Source organism: Electrona antarctica, assembly GCF_951216825.1.
Source record: "Electrona antarctica genome assembly, chromosome: 13".
NCBI classification, from domain to species: Eukaryota; Metazoa; Chordata; class Actinopteri; order Myctophiformes; family Myctophidae; genus Electrona; species Electrona antarctica.
In genome coordinates, this window is record NC_136794.1 from 20,909,287 (window position 1) to 20,920,719 (window position 11,433).

At 46.5% G+C, this 11,433-nt stretch overlaps 1 protein-coding gene across 1 annotated transcript in view; it reads right to left on the minus strand.

Annotated features, from left to right (window-relative positions):
- Positions 1–11,433, minus strand: part of igf2bp2a (insulin-like growth factor 2 mRNA binding protein 2a) — a 50,312-nt gene that overhangs the window by 7,146 nt on the left and 31,733 nt on the right. The window contains exons 5-9 of the mRNA XM_079519042.1: positions 8,940–9,003; positions 6,890–7,189; positions 6,316–6,450; positions 4,282–4,404; positions 1,117–1,252 (exon numbers count right to left, since the gene is read on the minus strand). Of these exons, the coding sequence (XP_079375168.1) occupies positions 1,117–1,252; positions 4,282–4,404; positions 6,316–6,450; positions 6,890–7,189; positions 8,940–9,003 (758 nt within the window). The remainder of the gene's footprint in view (positions 1–1,116; positions 1,253–4,281; positions 4,405–6,315; positions 6,451–6,889; positions 7,190–8,939; positions 9,004–11,433) is intronic.

Here is an 11,433-nt window from a genome sequence, read left to right on the forward strand (position 1 = left end):
TAGTCGTATTCTGCTCACATTGTGTCGTTTGAGGTAAGCAAATGACATACATCACTCAACACATTGGGCAAACAAATCCATTCTGTTTTCTTGAACATTGTCTTTTGCATCCTCCGTGGGGGAAACTGTTCCGCCAGTCGCTGACAGTAATATTTGCCTTCAGGGATTCATTCAACTATTGTGGTTTCATGATGGCGCCAAACACACAAGGTCTCCTTTCACTTGCATTTTCCCAGAGACTCTCTCCATGATGACTGTGTAATATCCAAACTGTCACGCTAGATGGCCCTGGCTGCTCACTGTGGAAGCTGAGCAAGGCAGCAGGCACAGAGACAGTGCTAAGTACACTCACAGCAACCCATGTACTGTACTTTGTACTGTACAAATGCATGTTGGTGAGCAATATTCATTGCCAGTTACTACAAGCCCTACATCAGACATTAATAAGAGAAAACGCACCATTTTCAATTAAGGAAAATGTACTTGCAATTTGAGACACAGGCAATTCTATTATTGACCATGGGGAGGGGGGGGGGGGGGGGGGGGGGGTTAGATGTGAAACTCCCATCATCATTATGACTTAACACTTAACAGCATTGACTCCAGCATTGCTGTAATGCAATCAGTCCGGCTTTTTCATTGTGATATCATCGCCGCACTCTCTTTCTTCCTTGGCGGTTGACCTCCCCTGGCTGCGCCACCGGTGATGTCACCGGGGCGGTGTGAAAGAGGAGCCGGGAGAGGACAGCCTACAGCTATCAGATGTATGCTGGGAATTGCAGGCATTAAGTGGGGGACACTGACACATGCATCGGAGAAGGAGTGAGTCACACACACACAATGCATGTCCAGATACTCTCTCCAGTCACTGATGAGCTGTTTGATGATTGTTTACGCTTATCTGCTTACCAAGTGGACAATGGCCGGTATTAGTAATGCCGGTGGTTAAGGCGTATGAATAGGAGGGCAATACTATCCCTTGCTCTCTGATAGCGTTTCACTATACCCGTCCCGACTCCCAATAGATCGCCTGTCAGACTAAATGAGTCACGCTGAGCTCACGTCCCACCAAGACAGACAACATGCGACTCATGTTAGAGCGGTGGTTCGGCTTACGTTTATAGCAGCAATGTCGTTCTCGTAGCCTTCCCTCAGTTTCCGCATGATCTCCACCTCGGCTTTGCAACACGCATCCATGCTGCCTTTCACTGTGATGGTCCTCTCGGGGTTATAAATGGTTAAATCTTGTAACCTGCGGCGGATGCCGTGCACGCACACATGCGCACGCACGCACAGACACACACACACACACACACACACACACACACACACACACACACACACACACACACAGGCAAGCATATGGTAAGTCACAGTGCAAACATTTGGATGAACAGCTGTCAGATTGAAACCATAACAAGAAAACGCACACAGAGAAAACATTTGGCAAGGTGACTCACGGCCTGGAGGAATATCTGTTGCATATTGACGTCCTGGCTCCTTAAGCTCCAGCATTTTACATGGCGTAATAATTAATAATAAACAAGATGCAGACACAATATTTGGTTTATTAGCTAAAGGACCGTGTCAGCATTTTTGACATGTGAGTACATTGTCACTCTTGCTTCAATAGGATGTCATTCCGTTGTTGTCATAACTTTTCCAATAATTGTTTTCATATCCTCTGCAGAGCACTAATCTTGACAGGCTGGCACAGACAGCAACTTTGATCTTTTGTTTGTTTAAGATATTGTGCATTGTTCAGCAGCATATCCAAAATGCATCTTTGTATGTCAGTACACCACTATATGAATCATATAATCAATACATTCATAGAGCATTTAGACTGTACATTGTGTAAAAAAAAATAAGATGCATATTGCTTGTGCGAATGAAGTGCATCTAATCTGTTCTCTCCTCTGTGTAAGTGGGCGTGGACAAAAGCTCCAACATCGATGTGGTTGCTACTGTCCCACCTCTGTCCTCCGCCTCTCTATCGCAAGGCTCATTATGTCTATCAGAGACAGAGCAATTCATTAGCCCTAAATGAATGAGGGTTAGGGAGTATGGTGTGTTAAATGAGACTAGACCTGTACGTGCCCGTCGGCTACCGGCCTACTTGAGAACGATGCAAGTTGGGAACTTAATAATACCCGTTGTCAACTTGTCATAGCACCCGTTTTAACTGTCTGTCTGTGTCCCACATAGAGATCTTTGTATCTGCCTGTGTGTGAAGAGGGCAAACTGACTGACTGTGGTTAAGTATGCTAATGAATTGTCAGGTGTGGGGTTGCAATCAATTGGCTGAGGCAGAGACTGGAAATTGCACAGGTGAGGGGATTTAGGCTGATTAGGCCCACTCGCAGAGCCTGACCAGAGCCTTTTGTGGTGGTTCTGGAGAACCGTGGGTCCGACCCAAGGGGCCAGTGAGGCTATTCAACGTTGAAGCTCTGGGCCCTAGTGGTAGGAGGAGGGACTACAGGCGGACCCGTGTATTCATGACCGGGAAACCCTGTGCAGCTGGGCTTTAACATGTAGGACCATCACTCTCTACGTCACCCCGGACCTCAAATTTGAGGTCCGGAGGAGGTACTTCCGGCAGTCTTCCGGGTGCTTCAAAACGCCACTGAGCAACTTCCACTGACATGAATAGCTGGGGGGGCGGAGCTTCGCGCCAGTTCAGTCTCTATCCTTTTATATACTCTATGGTCCGACCGACTGGAGTCCGGGGACTGCACTCCCTGCAGGGGTGTGGAACGTGTGTGTCAAATATGAAGTCGGTGGGGCAAACGGTTCTCGAGTTACGTGCATTACAACCGTACACGCACGCACGCAGAGACGTGGCACATTTATAGTAGGATGCAATCACCACGCCTCTGATATTGTGTCCTGGAGTGAAGGAGCCGTAATCAACTCTACACTTTTGGCCTGTAATGGCAGACTAAGTTAAGTGATACCACATGCTGGATGGCTCATGAACATACATCTGAGGAATGCTATAGTACTAGCATGCTATAATACCGTCTCCTAGTCTAATAGTTGTTGGGTTGGGTTGTTGGGTTGCAACTACCGAGACAACGATACAGTTCTATCATTAATTAATTAACACAGGTCAAATCATTTAACTAATGGGCGCTCAAGTGATGCAGTGGACTTTAGTGCCTGCCCACCACTGCAGAGGTTGTGGGTTCAAATTCACCACTGTGCATCCGGCTTCTTCAAGTGTCTACACAAACACAATTGGTGGGGGGAGGGAAGCCGTGCAGGGCTGGGGCAGCACCTGCAGGAGGAGTAACACGAAGGCTCTACATCCTCCTGGGGGTTGCTCATCACTGGCAGTAGGATACAACAGCAGTGACAACACAGTGTGGGGAGGAATCAATTAGGGAGAAAAATGGGTGAAAAGCAAAGTTATATTTGGGGGGAAAAGCTCTGCTATTGCGATGCTTCCCAGTGAATCTGAGCAGCATGCAAGGGATTCAACCATAGTAGCTATAAACGGACAGACTGAATCAGAGAAGCTGAGTACAGCTGAAGGAGGCTGTTTTTTTTTCTGTTTGTTTTTTTGCAGTGACAATGTGAGATGTGAGTTTATAATGACCCTAGTGGTTGTTGAGCCACTGATACTAAATAAGCTGTGTAGACGTGTGACTGAAATACTGATAGACCATCAACTGATGCATGCTTCACTTTCGTGTTCTGCCTGAACTAACACAACGCTTCAGGTGTTACATTTTTCTAGTGTGGTTTTCCAATGAGTAACTGCGGACATGCTATTCCCAACCTAAAACCGCATCCCCAATTGCTGCGATTGGCTGAGATGCCATTGCAAAAGCACAAGGAAGAACTTGTAGCCACAGTGGCGTCAATATAGGGTATGGCAAGCTATGGCAGCTGCCATACCTTGGTTCCAGGGGAGGGATGGAGAAATATATACAAAGAAATATGCAAATAACAGCAAACATTTTGGAAAAAAGCAAACAACCGGACATCACCGCAAAAATGAAGGAAAATAGGCAAAACAAGAGGCAAATAACCGCACGTAACCGCAAAAAGTCTGTCCCACACACGGGCACGAGGCATATCATACGCATGTGTGCCTGCATTGTGCCCGTGCGCGACGCGAGCTTGCCATACCTTTAGCTGAAATGACGCCACTGCTTGGCCATGCCACTGTACTGGCCAATCAGATGCAGGTGTTGTGAAATGCGGTGTAGAAAGGAATAATGCCAAGTCTACGCATAAGCACACGTAGGACAGAGAAAGGGGCAGAGCACTTACGAGGAGATGGTGATCTTGGTCCCTGTATCTTCCTCGATCTTCTTCAGGTTGCGACCCTCCTTCCCAATAAGCCGGCCCACCAGGCTGTTGTGGGCCAGGATTTTCAGAGGGATGTCCTCTGTCCTATGTGCAAAGAAATTGAGACATATGTTGTTATATTTAAAGCACCATCAGAATATAATCCTTTGCCTAATTCACTGTTTTTCAAAGTGGGGACGAGGATCCTTCAGAGTTCCTTGAGAGTGTACCAATTGAACCAAATGGATCCCACTCTCAAGAGTTATGGGGCCGTTGAAATTAAAATGTTTGAGAACCACTGGCTTAACTCATTCAGATCAATGACTTATTTTCATGGATTCAAGAATTTTTGCTTCTTTACGTTATTGTTTTCAATTGTATTTAGAGTAGATTCTTTTTTTAGTTTATGCACTGACTCAGAATTTTGACATAATTTTTTTTTCTGTTATTACTGCGGTTCCCCAAAATAAGATCAACACATTATACTTGTACGTCTTTATATTTGCCTGCTACTCCTTCCACAAGTGAAATCGACCGGCTTCTCCAGGAATCGTGTGCTTGCATTTGGTTAAAGGTATATTCAGTGATTTCACTTAATTCAAATATATATATATATTTTATTTTTGATAATCCTCCCTACTATAGAGTGTGCTGACCATAATATGGTCAGCACACTCTATAGTAGGGAGGATTATCAAAAAACTGGGAACAGGGAGGAACTCCTTATATTATAAGGAGTTCCTCCCTGTCCCCAGTTAACCCCTGGGGTCAAAAAACCTTTTTGGGTATAGGGTTAGCTAGCCTTCATCCAATCAGGATGAGAGGGGACTTCCTCCAATCATGATCGAGTGGGGGCGGACGTTGGTGCACGTGCTGTTGGCCTGTTGTGTGTCCCCCCCACTGTAGAGCGTGTGGTAAATGGTGCATTTATAAATAAATGGTAAATGGTGCATTTATACAGCGCCTTTATCCAAGGCGCTTTACATAGATTGTGCATTACATTCACCCATTCACGCACACATTCATACACCGATGGCGGCGGAAACCATGCAAGGCACCAACCAGCACATCAGGAGCAATTAGGGGTTCAGTATACTCTAGGGGTTCAGTGTACATGTGCACATCTTGTTACCGGGGCGGACCTGGAGGTTTTCCAAATCACCCAAATCACTGAATGCTCCTTTAAGCGATGTGTACAATTTCATTTATATTAATTGATTAGTTTCCCATCGACTTGAGTGGGAATAGGGGCCAGCTCACATTAAAGTAATGTTTCTCTCTGAAACCATAAGGGCTACAGTTAGCATACTTATTAGAGGGGTTCACAGTCGGGTGGTCTACGCTGTGTTGGGCATGTTTTGGGCACTGTCAACACACTAAAAACAAAACAGCAAAGACAGTATATTAGCTATTGACTCTCAGGACCAGTAGAAGCTGGACGCGTTCATAAAGGGTTCATAAAGTGTGGAGTCTTGTTAAATGTGGGATGAATTAGGGACGCTGCTGGCACACTCACAGGCTCCTAAGCACTAAGCTGTGATCACATGTGTCAGGTCAGTTTGACATTTGGCGCCATATGTTTAAGAGAGCGCTAGAGAATAGATGTTGAGATTAAAAGGTGTACAGGAGAGGTTAAAGGATGAGATGACACCAGGGTTAATCTGCCTGGGAGAGAACGTAGTTACGTCGGCATGTATGCATGGGTGTGTGTGTGCTCACACACCTGTATAATGTGTTTATGTACATTGTACACATGTGCATGATTTAAAAGTGTAGCAGTAAATCTACAGCCTAATATCTCCCTTGGTCAGGGGCAGTAAGATGTTTGGCTGCTTTCACATGCAGGAAGCTTTGTTTGGAATCCAGGATTACACAAGCATGGACACGTGCAGGTTTTGATTTGCTGGGGAAATGTACTTTCTCTATTTGTCGCACAACAAAATATATAGGGCTTAGGTGCTTAAGAAAATGCCCCCGTATTTGTTTTTGTTTTTACAAATGGAACCCTGGACTCACGTATTGGTCTCATTGGCCTCCTTCTGCATGATGTCCAGAATCATGCGACAAGCAGAGGAACAGCCCTCGGGAGTGGAGTGGATGGTGATGGGTTTTTCTGCCGCACCTGCATTCTCCTTCCGATGAATATCTACCCTGAGAGAGGGAGAGAGAGAAATAGAGGAAGACACACAGAGAGGGAGAAGAGGAATAGGAAAAATCAAGACAAATGTATTACTTTACTAGGCACCTTTAACAAAAACAACACCCAGGATTGTCAGAAAGTTAATGGAAAGCCAACAGAGAACAGAGCACACATACAGTACAGGTAAATGTAGAGTTGGAAAGGTAACCACTTTCAACTATTTCACAATCTCTGAATGCTATATAGAGCCTGGAACTACACCTCCCGGAAACCGCAGATCACATCTATCAGAAACACGCCTTTGTGAAGTTCAAGGAATAGCCCCAATAAGAACACAGGAGAGTGTGACTATATTCGGCCATTTAAGTTATGTATGCTGTAAGCCCAAAAAAGGCTGATTAGAAGTCATGTGTGAATATGACCAACAGAAGAGTCTTCCTAGCAGCTTACTTTGACTGTGTCTGTTTGGTGACGTTCTTAATGGTGAGCCCTTCCTTGCCGATGATGGCTCCCACGAACTGGGTGGGCACAAGCATGCGCAGGGGGAAGTCGTGTTGCTTGTGGCGCATGCCGCCGCCGCCGTACCCCCCCGATGGCCCGGGCTGCGGAGCATGATCCTGGTCCCGGGACGTTCGACCCCCGCGCCGCATGCGGGGGGCCTGGGGGGGTGGAGTAGCGTCCATGTCTAGAATGTATGACACCCTGAAGGAGTAATCCTCAAACTGATGTCCTGTCAGCTTCTCAATAGCTCTGGGGGGGGTCAAGGAACAAGAGAAAACACAGAACGGAGAGAACGTGGATGAGGTAAGAGGAGGATGAGTAGGGAAAGAAGGAAGGAGTGCAGGAATAGAAGGTGAGGAAGCGATGGATAACCTAAAGAGTAATACAGTAGCTTTTGTTTATTATTATTTTTATGATAATGTTATTATCATCTAATCATTATCAATCTTAGTGTTTTGCCAATTATTTGAAAGCCCACTTGCAATATCCTCACGGCCCGACAGTAGGCCCAGGTTGAGAATCGCTGCAATAGATTGTTTGATTTACTCCTCCAAGCATAAAACTGATATTTGCAATAAATAAGCAGATGAGAGGCCCTCTAGTACAATATAGAGATTAGCAGTGACTGTGACTTAACCACTTAATTAAGCCCAATACTTAGTTGACTGGATTGCAAGGGCCCTATACTAGGCCCCCTCCTGTTTTCACTCTACACTAAATATCCTCATAGATCGGCTATTTTCTGCAAATGTTTCCCCAGAATAAGGACGCTGGGGTTCAAGTGGTGAAACTTTCTTGTCACACCCTGCCCCTGGCTATTTGCATCAGAGTAAGGGTGCAACCGTGCAACAGTTAATCAAACAAATCAATTGAATCTATTATTTAAAAAAAAGAAAATCGGGGGTGCCCGCTGGCCTAGCGCTAAGTGGTTCAGGCGCATGCCACATACTGTATACTGTATAGGCTCTGTTCTGACAGCGAGTCCCATTCATGACAACCTTTGCTGCATGTCTCTCCCTGTCTCTCTCTCCCTTTGCTGCACTGTCTCTCCCTGTCTCACTGTCTCTCCCTGTCTCTCCCTGTCTCTCTCTCTGTCTCTCCCTGTCTCACTGTCTCTCCCTGTCTCTCCCTGTCTGTCTCTCTCTCTGTCTCTCCCTGTCTCACTGTCTCTCCCTGTCTCTCCCTGTCTCTCTCTCTGTCTCTCCCTGTCTCACTGTCTCTCCCTGTCTCTCTCTCCCTTTCCTGTCTATCTTCACTGTCTCTCCCTGTCTCTCTCTCCCTTTGCTGCACTGTCTCTCCCTGTCTCTCCCTGTCTCTCTCTCCCTTTGCTGCACTGTCTCTCCCTGTCTCTCTCTCCCTTTGCTGCACTGTCTCTCCCTGTCTCTCCCTGTCTCTCCCTGTCTCTCTCTCCCTTTGCTGCACTGTCTCTCCCTGTCTCTCCCTGTCTCTCCCTGTCTCTCTCTCCCTTTGCTGCACTGTCTCTCCCTGTCTCTCCCTGTCTCTCTCTCCCTTTGCTGCACTGTCTCTCCCTGTCTCTCCCTGTCTCTCTCTCCCTTTGCTGCACTGTCTCTCCCTGTCTCTCCCTGTCTCTCCCTGTCTCTCCCTGTCTCACTGTCTCTCCCTGTCTCACTGTCTCTCCCTGTCTCACTGTCTCTCCCTGTCTCTCTCTCCCTTTCCTGTCTATCTTCACTTGAAACTATCAATAAAGGCAGAAAAGCCTAAATCAATCTTTAAAAAAATAAATAATAATCAAACACTTAATTTAATGAAATAATCGCTTAATAATCGATCCCATTTTGGATATGGCATCATAGGCAAAAGGTTTCAGAAAATATTGAAAATGTTCATGAATGGTTAAAATAACCGATGTCGATGTGGCTCTCGATTATTCATTAATCGAAAAAGTAATCGATAAAATAATCGCTACGAAAATAAACGATAGTTGCAGCCCCACATGCTCCACAACAGATCAGAAAACGTCATTATAGGGTTTTCTTACACTTTGGCTTCCTCCTTGGTAGCGTATGTAACATTCACCACAGCTGTTTCTGTATCAGTGTTCACTGTATGCAAGGGAACAAGATAAAGAAGAGGGGAGGTAGGGGGGAGAGAGAGACAGAGAGACAGAGAGAGAGATAGAGGAGAGAGAGACATAGAGAGAGAGTGTCATTCATTTCCATGTGCATCTATCTTGCATGTTTTTGTTCAGTCAATGGTTCTCAAACATTTTCATGTCAAGAAACTCAAGAACCCCCAAATTTGTATTTATTTGGTCGTGGTGAATTTAGTTGACCAAGCATGTTGTCCCAAGAGTCTCCGTCTACTAGGTGCAGATGAAAGTGAGTCAACACATGTATGCACATGTGATTCAACACATGTATGCACATGTGATTCAACACATGTATGCACATCAGGCTCAGGGACACACTATATCTTAGATTTTCAAAATTATTCAAAACTCCGGATGTAAAAACAAAGCAACATTCAACATTTTTATTATTATAAAAAAGGATAATAAAATAAAATAAAATAGCCAAGTATATTTAAAGTGGTTAAACTGTTGCATGGGGACCCCCTGGAACCCCCTCACGGACCCCTGGGTTCCCGAACCACTGCTGTAGGTGAGTTTGACACATTGTCTGGTTCCCGTGGCGACCCAGAGAGCCACTTGTTTGTTTGTGTGAATCTATTACGGCCATCACCACGCTGGCCTGAGTCCAGACTGGGCTGCTGCCTACGATACAGGAGCTGCTACTGTACAATAGCTTCTCTGCTACTAGCACAATAACAGATGAAAGTTTAACATGACAGGGCAAATGAAGCAAGTGCTCCGGGATGAGTTATGGCCCCTAGAATGCACCTTGGGGATGATCCTTGGTCCTGTCTAAAATGTTGGCTCTCTGTAGAACAACAACTCCACCAGTGAAGTAGCCACCACATGATACGATATGATTGCATGGGGAAAAGCTAAATAATACGTTGGCTGGATCCTGGGTACGTGACACCACCATACGACCCTGAACATAACTAGTCTGAAATGTACTCTGTGACCCTTTCAAATCTATGATATTTTAAAAACATACAGGTCAACGTGACCAAACCTCAAACACCCACACATAACATAATAACACACCCACAAAAGAGATGTGTCTCTTTCTGTCCATGAAAACAACGTGATGCGTGCGTGGACCGAGAAGGGTTAAACTTAGTGAGAGCCTCCAGCTGGCGTAGAGACGATGTGTGGGCCGAGTCTGGCACAATGCCCGGATGGAGCGCTCGCAGCCAGTCCGGCCCAGCCCCGCCCCACCCTGCCCAGCCCCGTCCATGCCACACAAGAACACACGCCGACAACTCCTCCAAAAGCTCACCCCTGCAACCAGAGAGTGCCGACGGGACACATCCGCAGGCGCGCAGACAAACCCCGACAGAGCGACATGCAGACAAGCAAGCAGGGAAGTCAGGCGGGCGGGCAAACAGGTAAAGATGGCGCACAGCGGCAGAGACACACCAGACGGACAAACGGACGCAGACTTTAGACCGACAGACACACTTTCTTGAAGTTTCAAACAAATTGCTACAGAAAGACTTTGGCGGTACTGATATGTGACAAAGAATTCCAAACACTTCCCTGATATCTGGTGTGTTCACACAGAGTGAGTTGTTTTATAATAGTCTGGGAGAAGTTAGAGGAGAAAGTTCACCGCTGGGTTCACTTTTAGCACCTGTGAGGACTAACAGTGGGCGGTAGTTAGTTTTGGCAATGGGGTGCTCAGCCCTGTGCTTGTGTTTGAGTGAGCGAGCGAGCGTGCGTGCGTGTGCATGACTGTATGGACAGTGGAGAGTTACACATTGAGCAGCTCTAATGCTGGCTACTCCTCTCTCTCTCTCTCCATACACACACATACGCACGCTCGCACACACACCCACTCATACACAGAGAAAGACTCACCACAGGCGCCTACGGTAACCTCCCCCATTACCGCTACACACCTCCCCAAAACACACACACGCACGCACGCACGCACGCACGCACGCATGCACGCACGCACGCACGCACGCACGCACGCACGCACGCACACACACACACACACACACACACACACACACACTAGTCCTGGATTGCAGCCATGTCTGCCCACTTCAATCCATATGCTGAGGCCAAGGGGACCATAGTCGTACACAGTGCTTATTATGGAGGCTGTATGCAACTCTTCTCAGGGCAAGCCAGCATCATACTGTGTTGTGCGCTGGTGTCACATCTGCAAGTGCACGATGCGTTGTGAGTTTGACTAAGCTATAACTATAAGACATGCACGTGACACACACAATGAGAAAACAGTGATTTGCGTGAGCAGAGATGGGTTATGTTTAGACGATGAGTGCGTGGTATGAGAGGGTAGCGAGAAAATCAAGTCACAGACTCGGGAGACTTGACTCACTGGGAGGTCTGTCTGTCTACGCGCTACTACTACTACTACACGGGACGCTCACAG